General features: G+C 44.5%; 1 protein-coding gene across 5 annotated transcripts in view; it reads left to right on the top strand.

Moving 5' to 3' along the window:
- Nucleotides 1-11: 11 nt before the first annotated feature.
- Nucleotides 12-15,332, top strand: part of ACBD5 (acyl-CoA binding domain containing 5) — a 50,695-nt gene continuing 35,374 nt past the window's right edge. Inside the window, exons 1-6 of one of the 5 annotated variants that reach the window (XR_002100310.1) lie at nt 12-47; nt 256-384; nt 2,924-3,044; nt 4,676-4,748; nt 11,101-11,215; nt 11,395-11,427. Coding sequence is in view for 2 of the 5 variants with exons in the window: in XM_019531642.1 (XP_019387187.1) it covers nt 309-384; nt 2,924-3,044; nt 4,676-4,748; nt 11,101-11,215; nt 11,395-11,427 (418 nt within the window). In the remaining 3 variants the exon portion in view is untranslated. Of the gene's footprint in view, nt 48-255; nt 385-1,512; nt 1,600-2,923; nt 3,045-4,675; nt 4,749-11,100; nt 11,216-11,394; nt 11,428-15,332 lie in introns of those variants that run through there. The other 4 variants (XM_019531642.1, XR_002100314.1, XM_019531646.1 and 1 more) reach the window with 4 other exon arrangements.

Here is a 15,332-nt window from a genome sequence, read left to right as displayed (position 1 = left end):
ACATTACAGGGGCCCGGGCCCGAGCCCGAGCCCGAGCCCGGGCGCAGGTGAGCACCGCTGCCGGCGAGGCCGGAGCCGGAGCCGGAGCCGGAGCCGGAGCCGGAGGGGTGGGGGGGCAGCCTCTTTCCCTTCTTCCGCGCGGGGGGGACTGATGTTTACTTTTGAAAGGCGGGTCCCCCCCCCGGGGCGGGTGGGCGGAGCTGGGAGAGGAGGGCACAGGGCACAGGCGCATCGCTCCGCCCCTGCCCGCTGCAGGTGGCTGCTGGCGGCCCCTGGGCCGGGTCCTGCTGCTGTCGGCGCCGCGGGCCATGGCGGACACGGTGTCGGTGCACGCGACGCGCTTCGAAGCGGCCGTGAGGGTGATCCAGAGCCTGCCACAGAACGGTGAGTGCCGCCCCCGCCTGGCACGGCCTGCTCGGCCCGGCCCGGCGCCGCACCTGCTGGGGGGGAGGGGTGGGTGCTGGGGGTGGCAGGTGAGTCTGCGCTGTACGGTCCCGGGCGCTGAAGGAGATAAGTGCAGATTTGGTCCTTGCCCGGCCCTTTCTCTGCTGGCCCCTCTGGAAGGAGGGAGGCCCTGTAAGAAAACCCGTTATGTGTTTTAAACAGGGTGCCACACAGTGTAATGCTCCGGAGCCAAAGTGTCACTCAGTCCCCTCACCCCTGGCAGCAGCAGTCCAGGCTGGTGTGACAGCGCTGCAGACTGCCTTGTCTGTGGCCAGCAAGGCTAGTGGGGCCCTGTGGCAGCTGTCCCCTCCCCTTGGGGTTCCCACCAGATGAAGAATTGCCCTATTTCTTGCTGATCTTGAAAGATGTCCCCTCTTGGGCCTGTCATTCAACTCCTACAGTGTACAACCCCTTGGCTGTGCACTCCCCCCACCCCCTCCTCATACTGCTGAAGAAAACATTTGACCTGTGCCTTACAAAAACATGCCCTTTCCTGCTACACAGTGCCAGGACCTGCAGAGCCAACTTCAGCTTAACAGTGTGCTAGGGGCGTAAGTCAGCTGCCTTTTCCTGGAGTTGTGAGCCTCGTGTTATTGGAGCAGTTGAGAGTTTCTGATGCTTTTTCCCCATCTTGTGAGAGGAAAATCCTGGTACACATTAACTAAAGCTCCAGTCTGGCACACTCTTGTTGAGGTTATGGCTATATCTTTTTTTTCTTTCTCCCCGTATTGCCTACCTTATGCAACACCTGTTGGTTTCTACAAAGTTACAAAATCCTGTTTACCTCCTGGTGCTAGCTGAAGTGTTTATCCAAAAATCCAGGTGGAGGAACTGCATCTACCACCATCAGCTCCTGAGATTCACAAATCTGGGCAAAGTTCATTTGGGTGACCTTGTGCACCAGGCTTCTGAGTTGTGGGTTCTGTCTGGGGCCTTCTGCTCAGCATTCTCCTTGCTCCTATCCCGTTTCCACCTCTTCTTCCCTTCCTGTCCCCTTCCCATGTTATTTGTTCCAAAGAATTAATTGTGTTGCAGGTTCTGTTGTTCCTCAAAGTTCAGTTGAGTGTGGATCCCAGGATTCAAACAGCCCATGCTGTCCCTTGCTCTGGTTAGCCACCTGACTAACTTAGTGACCTACCTGGGGCCCAGAATGTTGTGAGTTTGTAGCTTGCTTATTGGGCAATTGGGGAAAAATACTGTACATACTGCCCTTTTTCTGTCATATTAGGACTTGCTCCTGTATGAGTAATTGCTGCATAAGCGTATGCAGAAGGCCCATTAATTTAAGGTTTAGGTTGGTCTTGTTTTCCCCTTTTGAAACTTGCTCTTACATGCTGCCTGAAAATTTATATTAGTGTTTTGTCATTCTTGTCTTCAGTACAATGTTCTTAGCTTACAGCACAATACAGTATATGTGCATTTTGTTCATATAGGAGGCTTTTCATGGATGTAATCAGTTTAGGTTTTTGTGACCTGCTTTCTTCCATTCCATCCCCAGTGAAAAAAACCAAAAAACCCTCAAACAACCCCCACAAAAACAAAAACACAAAACCCAAGAGGAGGTATTTCTCTTATTGAAATATCAACATTGATTTTTATGGTTTCGGAGCTATCACTGTTTACTCTTCCAACTCAAATCTACAATATGATAAAAATTAGAGACAAGGGGAGGGAAAGGGTTGTAACACTTTCCCCTTGCAGTTTATTTTTGTTAGATTAAACCAAGATAATCAGTATTTAAAGGTAAACTGAAAAATTAACCCCAAATTAGCTTAAGGTTGTGTTTTTTGTTTTGTGGAAGCCTAATGAATTACATCAGCCTGAAAGTAAATTCAATAGTTCAACACAAGTGTTAAGTGATATGCCTAACTCTTGATTGGTTTTATTAGATTGTCCTATGTCTATAAATGGTTTTTCTTTTTTCTGTTTGAAACACCCTAAAGACAGGAGAAACAGTAAAATGGAGTATACCCAAGCTGATGTTGATCAAAACTATAATTCTGAAAGACTATTCTGCCTCTTGGATCTTTCAACAACCATTTTATTTGTTGCAAGGAGAAATAATTTTTGAAAATCCAACAAAACATGACATGTTGGCTGTTTTAAGTTGACTAAGATGTCTTTAAATTGTGTGAAAGTAAACTTGGTCCTAGTGATTTATTCATTTGCTGTCTAGATATGGAGTTTATAGTTTGATGCCCTTAAGTAATGCATCCCCCTAATCCAGATCTGAGGTTGGCCCTCTACCTGTAAATATTCACTGCTGGCCTAATCCAAAAAAAGGATGAAGCCCCCACAACATTTACTGTTTTTCTCCTTCTGTTTTTAATAAGAACTTCACCTCTGAGAATCAGGCATTTTTATCTTGATATGAATAACAGAATTGGAAGTCAACTTTCCACAAAAAGTATTAATTTTGTATTGGATTTGGTAATGTCTTTAATGCCAATTTCTATTTATTATTAAATATCTTCACCAGGTTCATTCCAGCCAACAAATGAAATGATGCTCAAGTTCTACAGCTTTTATAAGCAAGCAACCCAAGGACCGTGTAACATTCCAAGACCTGGATTCTGGGATCCTATTGGTAGATATAAATGGTAATTATGTACGAATGACTTCTTTTTTTCTTTATGGTTTGAACAGAGACTTTGTCTAAGAGCACTATCTCCCTTCAGTGAACAGAAGTGTCACTTACAAGCAAGTGGACTTTTTTTTAATAGCATTTATATGGATTTTTTTTTTTTTTTTTTTTTTTTTAAAGCCTTTGTTTCAGCTTTGAATTTCAAATAGTTTGTCGCTTCTTGGAGTTAGGGGTCAGAACACTCCTGCTCTGCCAGTGGGGAGGAGGATGCTGCTTGGGCAAATCTCATTTTATATAACTCTGTACCTGGATGCTAGAGAAGCTAAGGTGTAGGTGCTCTGCAGAATTGAGAGATGAAGGAATATCTTTTTACAGAATTCTCCTGTCTCTGGATCGTGCATTTCTATTTGCTAATATTGCTTTATGAAGCAATATTAAGTATCTTTGTCCTCTTGAAAGGGTATATTTTATTTTGCAGTGAAGGGAGTGTTAAGGTGGGTCTTGTAATTGCTTCTAAAAAATCAAAGTTTATTATTCCTCACAAACTAGGTCTTTTGGAATCAGTGAAATGGGCCATTGGGTGGGGGGAGATAAAGGAGAGGAATCCACACAGTGTGTAGGAACCTATATTGTTTGATCACAAGATCCTTCTTATCTGGTTGCCTGTACCCGAGATATAAGTAACCAGTCTGGTGTCGTCTTCTGAAAGAGGGGGAGACCAGATTGGATTAACCAAATACGTGGCAGAATAAAGAATCCTCTACTGATTCTAACCCCAGTCCCGGCAGTATGGAAAGCTGTAAGGAGGAAACATGGAGAATTTGCTGCTGTGGCTTCAGTCAATCTATATAATAAAGATAATGCCGATTGCTCAGCATTATCTTTATGGTTCTTTGGGGTGATGATCTTAACAAGGTACTACACAAATCATAGCTTGCATGCCATTCTTGTAGGCATTCAGGCAGCACCTTACCTAGACTTCTGGTGGCCTTGAGTGAACTTCTAGTATCAGGCTTCTGTTTGCCAGAGCTGCTGCTGCTGATAATAATCATTATTTTCACCATTTTTTTGGGTCCCCTTTATTTCCAGGCCCTGGGTGGCTGCCTAGTTCACCCATACCTGCATCTGGCTCTGCATTTAGGGATTGAAAGACTCTACGGCCACTCAGATCTGTGTTGAGATGATAAGTTTCCTTTTAAATATTTCTTAAAATACTTTCAACTTTTATACAGACCCCAGCTCAAGGCTTTTGGTTTTACTTCTGTGGTAAATAGCCTAAAATTTACAATTTGCTGGCTGTAGCAGAAGGCTTGGTGCTCCTGCTACTTTAGGAGAAGGCAGACTGCTGATAGGAGTGGGTACACAAAGCAGTTACTGTGGAACAGCTGACATACTAACCCTCTTACTTTTGTTAGTTAGTGTTGTTGTTTTATTTCTGTCTCTTGAGTCTTAGTCCAGCGCCTTCCTTTCACTTGATATCTAGCTAACTGATCCTTACAAATTGGATACATAGACTTTTAAAATGTATTTGTAATTATTTATACCACAAAATTGCAGACAGAATAAAACTGACCTATTTAAGGCTAGCATTGAAAAATTCAAGTTGAACTTGTATGTTCTGAAGATCTGAATGCCTGTTTTTCCTAGGGATGCTTGGAGTGCTTTGGGGAACATGTCCAAAGAAGAAGCAATGATAGCCTATGTTGAAGAAATGAAAAAAGTAAGTTTATTTTTCACATCTGAAATTACTTATTTGTAGAACCAGAACGTTTTGAATGAATATAGAAGACATGACTAGTTGCTAGCAAAGTTTCAAATTTGCTTCCCCCACCCCGAGTGTTTGTGGAATTGATATTTAAATAGTCTGTAGGTAAAGTGTTTGAAGCTGAAAAGCTCCAGGGAACCTATTTGTGTAGTGTTTTAAAGATGATACTGTCACATAAACTGAAATCTGAGTGAAGTGAAGTGTAGGGAAGTCCTGGAATTGAAAGTGCAACTGGTTTAGAACAAAGTGTGAGGGGGTTACAACAAAGGCTGAATTTTCATTTGAACTCAGGGTTGAGAGATGGAGGGATTCTTACCTGGAAAAGGCTTGAGACTTGGTGTATTAATAAAACACCACTCGTATAATCATGAGTTTAACCAAAACTCTGTATCTGAACACAATTGAACTTTAAAGGAGAACTTTAAATCTTGAATCTACCTCTGTTTCATCATTTTAAATATTAGTTGAATATTAGGGGTGCTCCAGTAGAGATTTTTGGGGCTGATAGCAATAGCTGATACTTAAGGAGGCATATCAGCCAATACTGATCCAGTTTCTGATACAGCTGCCATCAGGTGGTAAGTCCGGTGTGGTGGAAGGGGAGGAAGGGGTTGTGGGGGGGACAGATCAATGCCCCCTGCAGTGAGGGAGGGGGCAGGCGTAGGCCCTTCCCAGCCAGGCTGGCGGGGACATAGGACTAAGGCACAGCTCATGGTGTGGGGGCAGCTCCTGCTGCTTGCACCCTAGGGAGGTGCCTCTGGTTTTGTGCAGTGCGAGGGTGGACTGCAGCCACTGGGGGGGGAGCCAGCCCCAGCCTTGTACAGGGCTCTTCTTGCTGGGGGGTGGGCTCTAGCAGCTCTGGAAGGAGGCTGAGGCCACCCCAAATCTTGATGCAGCTGTGCTCCCAGCCCTGCACCAGTGCCGAGCACAGCCCTGGCTGAACACCCCAGCTCCACCCAAGTGTTGGGATAAGCCAGGGCTGTGCTGGGCAGCAGCATGGGGCTTGGAGTAGAGCTGTGGCAAAACCTGGGGTGGCTGCAGCCTCCTCCAGCATAGCTGGAGCCCACTCCAAACCCTGTCTCTAGCAAGAAAAGCCCCACACAGCACCAGATCCGAGGGCGTATGCCTCCCTACCCCTGCCCTCCCAGGGCGCAAGCAGCAGTGGGAGCTGCCCCATCTCACAAGCTGTGCCTCAGTACCATGCCCTTCTGTCCTGGTTGGCCAGCACCTTCCCCTGTCCTTTCCCTCACCATGGGGGGGAGGGGGGAGGCTGTGACAGGAGTATCGCTACTACAGCCTTTCTATTGGGGACTCTGCCCTCCTCTTATGGGCCAACTGCCTGCTTACTCACCTGCTATGCCTTGATTTTGATTGATGTAATTAGCGGGAGGCCGCCCACTTTACAAGCCCCAGTGCCAGGGGGCGCTATCTGCAGCTCCTTTTCCTCCCCTACACCACAGCCCAAGCATTGCAGATGGTACTGATGTGGTATTTGACCTGGGCCCTACTGTGATTTGGCCTTGTCTTTGCCTTCTCTGGGGCTTCTCCCTGCCCTCCCCCTTGCTCTGGGGCCTCTCACTGCCCCCCTTGCCTCTCTCCAGGCTTCTTGCTGCCCCCCTTGCTCTGGGACTGGAGTCAATGCACCCTAAATGCTGCACCCTCTCTGGCACCAGGGTTCCCATGCTACTGTGGAGCCCCTATGAGGCCTCCTCCAACCCCTAATAGCCTCACCTGGTCCTCTGGTCAAAACAGCAAACACAAAGACACAAAGCCCCCAGGCTATAACATAAAAAGCTGAACCATCCAGCCAAACAACATTCAATCCCTACTAGGAAATACTCCAACCCATAGCAGCAATCAGGGGATGCTCATGCAGTTGAGCTCCCCCTCCATTAGCCACCAGAGGGGAACTGGCCTCATGCCTGGGGCTTAAGAAGGGCCAGGCCCTGCCCCTTCCTGTCAGCTGGCTCCCCACCAGTTGCCCTAGCAACCAGCACCTGTGACTCTGGCTGCCCTGGTAACTGGCAGCTGAGCATCCCCCTTCTTGCTACTAGGGGCCTCTCCCGAGCCGTTTCTGCTCTCAAGCGTAGGGCACCTGAGTGCTCTGCCACAGGGGTGTTGATCTTCCCCACCACACCTCTTCCCTCCCCTCTCCAACTTACCAGCTGGACACAGCTCTTCATGCTGCTGGCTCTGCTCCATGCTGCGCTGCAGCTGTGCACAGGATGGGCATTTATCGGCCTCATTGGGCCAATATGATATAGATCATTTCCTTTATATTGATACCAGTCTGATATTAGACCAATGTATCAGTGCACCTCTATTGCAGATTAATATTAGGAGTCTGATTTGCATTCAAACAAATGTCTACCTTGGATTAGGCAATTAAGTTTGTAAATATTCCTAGTTGCATTTATTGAGTGTGTTTATGAATTCTTTAAATAAAATAATTGGTCAAATTATGAGTTAAGTTTGATAGCCTGTCCTTAATTCACCTTGTCTTTTTCACTGCAGCTCTGTAACGAGGGCTCTGAACAATAGGTGATCTTAATGTGCTGCAACATGGACAGTGATATTTAACATAACCTTACCAAGGTTAACATTAAAGACAGAGTTGAGGTTTTTTTTTTTCCTTCTGAATATGTGCCTTTTTTAAAGTCTGATTATTAATACTCTTAAGAATTTTTTGACATATTTGTTTTTTCTAACCACCATATTCATCTTATTGTTTAAGAAAATAGTATTTTATGGAAAGGTGTCTTTTATTTGTTTGATTTGGATGGTGGGGGAGGAGGGTTCTTGACATCTTTTCATTTGGTTGGTTTGCTACCATTGCCATTCTTACCACGGCTGCATTTTTCAACCTGGGGCCAAATTCTATGATTTTTGATTCAAGCAAATATTTTGTTGATTTGTTTTTCTTTTTTTTAACTAATGGGAGTTCAAGAGGTAAATAAAGAATTGATCTCTGTTATTGTCCACAATACTATTGACCTAACTAATAAAATAGCTTATTCTCTTTAAAAAACAAAACAAAACAAAAAACAAGCTAACAATGCTAATAGGTACCAAAATGCTCTTGGTTTTTTTGTGTGTGTTTGTTTGTATTAAACAATGCTACTATGAACTAAAACAAATAAGGTAGTCTCTTATTGTGAACTCCAGTCTACCTGTATAAAACCCTAGTGGTTTGCCTCCATACAGATCATGTAAGGGGAAGGGGGGTGAGGTGGTTAAAAATCTCTTTGCCTGGTCCAAATGGAGAACTAGCAGTCAGTTTACTCTGCAGCTTCCCCACCTCTTCTGACTTTTTTAAAACTCCTTATCACCAGACAAGAGCCACAGCCAATTGGATCTACCGGTGTCTTTGTCCTATTAAACCCTTTTACATCGGCGTCTTTGTCCTATTAAACCCTTTTACATCAGTCTTTCTGGTGCCAATATGGGGGCTTTTCTGATGCCATGTAAGAGAATGTGTAGATACTCTTGTGTAATTGCTCCAAGTATATTGTCCCGTATAACTATTACGTAAGTGCATTTGATTTGCAGTAAGCTTCACTCAAAAGTATATTTTGCTACCTTCCATTATACAACATTACATATACACCTTCATCTTCTCGTGCGGTTATCCGCTACACGAGGGGGAGTATGTGAAGGAGCAATTGTTCACCAGGGCACCTGAGAAGAAGACCAGGAGTAATGGCCACAAACTCCTGGAAGATCAAATCAGGCTCAACATTAGGAAAAACTTCTTCAGAGTTAGGGTGTTCAAACTGTGGATTAAACTCTCTCCAGAGGTGGTGCAATCACCTACCCTGGAAGTCTTCAAGAGGATACTGGACAATCACGTTGCTTGTCTTCCTGCCTAGTGCAGGGGGCTGGACCCAATGATCTTGCAAGGTCCCTTCCAGCCTTAAAATCTGTGACTCCTTCAAGTCACTAGTGCTTGTCAGTTACCTACTTTAATGTATGATTGTAATATACTACTTGAGACATGATTATAAAGTACTACTGGTATCATGTAAAATGCATTCTTTGTCACGAGTCTTAATTTGCAGAATTTTTTCTTGTGCAGCATTTTAAACTAATAATTCAAGAATTCCACTAATTTCATTTGCATGTACCTTGTTAAGGAAGGGGTTTGAAACTGGGTTTCAGTTAAGCTCATGGCTACAGAAATGGCATTTTTCTTTAAACACATTAAGTCAATAGCCTTTCCTAGGTAAGGATCCCATAGTCTCTCTCAGCTTGAGTTCAGATGCAAATACCTTTTCCTTTGTGACCTTCTTCTGTCTCCTTTATGCTTTTGTTCTAACTTAGTTGTACTTTCAATTCCAGTGTTTTCCTACATTTCACTTAACTCAAATTTCAGTGCTAATTTGTGTTTGGCTTTCACTAAAATGCTGCATGACTTCATTATTAGGGTGAAGTCCATTCATTCTAGATAACTTCATAATATATTCTGTACTAAAGGCTGGGTTTTTGGTTGTAGTGGTGTTGGTCTAAGGACATAGGCAGACAAGGTTCTTTGGGTAGATAAGATATCTTTTATTAGACCAACTGAGTAGTTGGAAAAAGGTTCTTTGCAAGCTTTTGGGTGCAATCACCCTTCTTCAGGCATAGGAGTCCCTGCTGTTCTGAGTGTCCAAGGAAGTGTCGGATTTGATTTTGGACTCTTAAATAGCAAAAACTTCTTACTCCTGAAGAAGTGTGATTGTGTCTGAAAGCTTGCAAATAATGTTTTTCCAACTACTCAGTTGGTACTAAAGACTGGAAGTCTAACAGGAAGTATACTTTTAGGGGAACTTTAATGTGGTGCTTTTGAACTTCTGCTTTTGTCACCTGTTCATGGAGCTGGGGCTCTTGCTGGAAGTTTTACTAGTGGCTGTTCTGCCCACTGATCTACCTGGGACTTTTTATTTGGCAATGGTTTGCTGTGCTATCCTCTGCTATCACCCACTGTCTGACTCCGTCTTTGGAGAGGTCTTGCTACAGATAGTACTGCTGTCTTTTCTTTTTGAAAGCTCGTTTGTTGCTGCAGCCTGTATCTTTTAGCTGGAGCTTTTGTTCTGAATAGCAGCAACAGCAACAAAAAATCACCTGCATTAGCAAATTGGAATGTTGTGGTAAAATTGGTGATGGACTTGTACTTCTTGCTGCCATATTCAGCATCTTACATGCTATCTAATCGGTTTATTTTGAAGATGATTAGCAATGTTATATGAGTGAGCCACTCTCTTGGGACATTACACTGCTAAGCTGAAAACCTGAGCTGGTTCTAGTCAGTTAAAAGTGGAGCACCCAGTTGCTTTTGTAGAGCAGAATTTGACCCTAATTTATCTCTCTCTTAATGTTATTTTTTGAGAGTGGCTGTTCTTGCTCGCTTTCTCCTTTCTCTGAGAGGGGAGGAAGGTTCACTGATAATAAGTTGTACGTATTTAGCTTTTATATATGCACTGGTGAGTTAGGACAAAGCTGCAGAGCTGGGGTCAGCAACCTTTTTTTGGGCCAAGTGTCAAAAAGCCCTGCAACTTCAACTTGGAAGATGTTGGTATGCAACAGGGCATATGGCAAGGGGCTTGATCCTTGTGGCAGCACAGCCCCGGCCCCTTTGCTTCTGGGCTCCCCTAGGCTTGTGTGCAGCTGCTCTCAGCATTGGCTGCAACTCCACACATCAGGTGCAGCCTTGTAACTGCCTGCAGCCTGGGCTTTCAGTAGGCCCCTGCCACGTACCATGGAGCCACAGATACTCACAGCAGGGCTTTCACCTTCCTTGCCTCTGGCTGTGAGCAGCCTGGGCTCCCGTAGTCGGCAGCAGGGGTCTGCCCAGAGCTGGAGTCAGCTGCTGTTGCTGAGCAAAATGGTTTCATGTGCTATGCACTGGGGGTTGCTGACCCCTGCTGCAGAGGGCTCTTAATTGGTAATGTACACTTGGCCAGATAGGGTGGCTATAGCAAATAAAGAGGGGTTTTCTCAATTTCGTTTTCTCCCTGGGAAGACTTGTTTTTTAAAAAACAAATTGCATCTAATTTTACTACCCTGATAATGGTGCCCTTAATTGCATTAAGTACTACTTTTTAAACAACCCAAAATGTTTGTTTGCTTGAGATTTACATTTTATTAGGTGGAGAATGTGACTTGTATGGTTTGTGAAAATTGCTTGGAGAGAAATGATTGGATTTTTGCTGCAAGTAGTAGCTAGTACTACAATATGAGGATTACAGTGAACATTGAACTTTGGCACAGTTTAAATTTAATGAATCACTGTGAGGTCTCACACAATATCTTGTATTTTGGACTTCTGCAGATTCTTGAGACTATGCCAATGACGGAGAAAGTTGAAGAATTACTGCAAGTTATTGGCCCATTCTATGAAATAGTAGAGGATAAGAAGAGTAACAGAGGATCTGACTTAACATCAGGTTTGAAGTTATGAAAACAAACGACTCTTTTTTTTTTTTTTCCTCTTGCCACTTTTAACAATTTCAGCTTCATTTAATTACCTTGCATACATTTCATTGTCACTTTTTTTATATTTTTAAGTAAATTGTTCTCCAGCTAAATATTACATCTTTCTATTCATTCCCTTACAATATGCCAGTCCAACTGGAGAAAGTCTCTAAATATCTGGAAGGTAGGAATGATATAAATGTGTATAAATCCATCTTTTTCCATTTGTTTTACACACCACAGTTCTCTCTTAAACTCTTGACTTCTGGGTTTGCCACTATTACCATTTAGCTTATAAGCAAGAGCTACAGAACACTGAACATTATCTGTTGGCTCGACCCAAAACGTTACTGGATGAGAGAAATCTTGCTGCAGAGGTGCTCTCTGCCGAAGGAGAGATGAAAAAAATGGTTCTGTCCTTCCACTAGCAATAGTGACAGCTTCTTAATTCTGCCTTCCTGCTAGGCCATGTTGCAAATGTTTTAATTGCTTTACACCAGGCATGTATAGACTGCATAATTAATAAGTGATTCAGATTGTTTTAATGTCCTGCAACCAGGTACTTATGTGGATATCGTGAGTGGGAACCGGTTTCTCTTTCTCTTCTCTGCCATACCCTGTAAAGATTTCTCTTTTACGCTTTCTCAATACAGCTTTGAGCAGGCCAGTTATGCCACAACTGGTAGTCTATAGTCTCAGTCCTCTTACTTGGGGGGGAGTCATCTGCAGGTTGCTGCTGTTATGGGGGCAGAGTTTAATATTTTTCTTTTCTGAATCCTAGGTGTGTGAAGTATGTCAGAGATCAGTAATAAAGGACAAGTTCCCTCTTCTCTTTAATCAATTTAGATTGAATGCTCAAGGGAAGAAGGGGCAGTCTGGTAGTTTTTATATATTGAAAGGTGGCAAACCTAGTAATTTCATAGTTGCATATAAAATCATTGTGGTGGTGATTTTTTATTTTAATAAGATACGTAATTTAAATATTGTGAAGATGTTGTTTTGATAACTGACTTAACCTTTTTGAGCAAGGTAGTCTAATTATTGTTTGTTAAAAGAGTTTTTAAAATCTAGTTAATTAAATTTCAGATGGACTACATGGGCTATATTGGAGCAGTTTTTGCCAATTTATCTGTAGTACAGCTCAATTTTTATGCACTTTTTTAAAACGGGAATTAACTTGTTTTAAAATGGTTTTCATGCTTAAAGGTAAAAATGGTTTGTTTGTTTTAGCACTGGCACCTAATCAAATATGTTGAAATAACTTTCTGTATTTTGGAGGAAAAAACCTTTTCCCTGTTGTAAATGGCTACTTTTTGAAAACAGGGTCACTTTTTTCCAGCTAAAATTGCATATGCTTCAGATATGAGATTTAATATGTTTGGCTGGCAGCAGGATTGATAGGCAAGATTGTAACAGAGTATCTGCAGATTCAGGTCAGTGATCTGCATAATAAGGATTTACTTGGAGTGGATGGTATAATGTGCCACATGCCACTTTTAAAAGATGCTAAATATAAACCAACTGATTCATAGAGTTAGAGACAGAAAGCCAAAACTTGATAGAACTTAAATGTTACTATAACAGTTATTTAAAAGCATCTACATTTAAGATGTGATCCATTTTCTGATGAGCCTAACACTCCAAATAATTTCTAATAGGAACCTGGAAGCTGAGGCCCACACTTCAGCCCTATCTGGCTCTATCAATATTGCCATAGATGAGATTCCCTCCATGCCAGGGTGCTGAGGGAATTGGCAGAGGTCATTGTGGGACCCAAGCACAGCTCTACAAGCACTCGTGGTGCTCTGGCGAGGTGCTAGAGGATTGGAAAAGGGCCAGTGTGGTCCCCATTTTCAGAAAAGGGAGGGAGGAGGACCCAGGAAAACTATAGGCCCTTTAGTCTTACCTCAGTCCTCAGGGGGGAAGCTCTTTGAGAAAATTATCCAGGAGCACATCTGCGAGGGACCAGCAGGGGAGACTATGCTTAGGGGTAACCAACATGGGTTCATTAGAGGCAGGTCCTGTTGGACCAACCTGGTGGCCTTCTATGGCCAGGTCACAAAATCCTTCAATGCAGATATCGCAGTGGATGTAGTCTTTCTGGACTTTAGGAAGGCCTTCAACACCGTCCCTCACCCCATTCTCATTAAAAAATTAGGCGACTGTGGTGTCGATGCCTACACAGTCAGATGAGTCACGAATTGGCTGGAGGGCTGCACCCAGAGAGTGGTGGTGGATGGGTCATTTTTGACTGGAGGGACGTGGGCAGTGGGGTCCCCCAGGGCTTGGTCCTCGGGCCCGCGCTGTTCAATATCTTTATCAGCGACTTGGATGACCCTGTTCAAATTTGCGGATGACACTGAGATGTGTGGAGAAGTGGGCACGCTAGAGGAGAGAGGCAGGCTACAACTAGATCTGGACAGGTTACAGAGGTGGGCGGATGAGAATAGGATGGGTTTCAATACTGACAAGTGCAGGGTACTGCACCTAGGGAGGAAGAACCAGCAGCATACCTACAGGCTGGGGAACTCCCTTCTCATTAGCACAGAGGCAGAGAAGGCTCTTGGAGTCGCTGTTGATTCCAAGATAAATACGGGCCGCCAATGTGAGGATGTAGTCAGGAAGGCTATAACCGTACCTTGTCATGCATCCACAGATGCATCATGAGCAGGTCCATGGAGGTGATCCTCCCCCTCTATGCAACATTGGTCAGGCTGCGGTTGGAGTACTGTGTCCAGTTCTGGGTGCTGCACCTCAGGAGGGATGTGGCCAGGATTAAGAGGGTCCAGAGGAGGGCCACTTGCATGATCAGGGGGCAGCAGGGCAGGCCCTATGAGGACCTACAGGACCTGAACCTATTCAGTCTCCACAAGAGAAGGCTGAGAGGGGACCTGGTGGCCATCTGAAAACTATCCAAGGGGGACCAGCAGGCAATGGGAGAGTCGCTGTTTCCCCAAGCACTACTGGGAGTAACAAGGAATAATGGCCATAAGTTGATGGAGAGTAGATTCAGACTAGATATCGGGAGGCGCTACTTCACAGTCGGTGCGGCTACGATCTGGAACCAACTTCCAAGGGAAGTGGTGCTCGCTTCTACCCTGGGGGTCTTTAAAAGGAGGCTAGACAGCCACCTAGCTGGGGTTGTTTGACCCCAGCATCCTTTCCTGCCTATGGCAGGGGGTTGGACTTGATGATCTGCTCAAGTCCCTTCCAACACTACCAACTGTGAAACTATAAGATGTCGTATTTTTTTTGTTTTTTTGTTTTTTTTCACAAATTTTGACAAAAGGCAAATATTGTAGTTTCTTTGTGAATTAATGGTGTTGGCATTTTAATACTGAATTCCTTTGTAATCGTGACCCATAACTGCCCCAAGGTTCTGAAGAAATCCATTCGTTGAGCCCCATCCCATTATATTAAAAATACTAATATTAAGTATAAGTTAAAAACAAACAAAAAAACCCTTTACCACTTAAAATACTGTTGTATTTACTTGAATTCAAGATGAGGTGTCCCCACTCCTCTTGTCCTTTTAACAGGGTGGGTGGATAAAGAGAGCCGTGTCTTGGATTTGAACACTGAGGGCAGAGCTGCTGCCACTGTCACTGCTGCCTGTCCAGGGGCTAGCATGTGGGGGAAGCATGTGGGGAAAATTGCATAGTGTGGGGATGCGGGGGACACGTCGGGAAGACAGCACAGCAAGGGAACTGCTATGACTCCAGTTCTGGCCCTGACCTGGCCAGGGGCTGGAGCCAAAGTTGTCACTGCTGTTGCTACCTGGCTGAGGCCAGAGATGAAACCAGTCTCTGCAGAGGATAAGTGTGTGTTTGGGGAGGGGCTGAGGTAGGCAGAACAGGTGGCAGGTACAGGTGATGATGGAGCGGGCTGCTGGGGTGGGGGGAGGGAGGGCAATTGAGAGCAATGGAGGCAGAGGGGAAGGGGTCATGCTGCATACCCCCCTGCTGCTGCTTTCCTGGCTGTTGCTTTCCATGCTGTGACTTGGATGACTGCACAGTCCGGTGGGTGGAGAATTGGCTGGAGGGTCGCACCCAGAGTGTCGTGGTGGATGGGTCGGTTTCGACCTGGAAG

The sequence above is a fragment of the Crocodylus porosus genome, unplaced genomic scaffold, assembly GCF_001723895.1.
Source record: "Crocodylus porosus isolate Cpor-Errol unplaced genomic scaffold, CroPor_comp1, whole genome shotgun sequence".
Classification (NCBI taxonomy): domain Eukaryota; kingdom Metazoa; phylum Chordata; order Crocodylia; family Crocodylidae; genus Crocodylus; species Crocodylus porosus.
The sequence above is the reverse complement of the archived record's forward strand: the minus strand, read 5'-3'. Positions and strand labels throughout refer to the sequence as shown.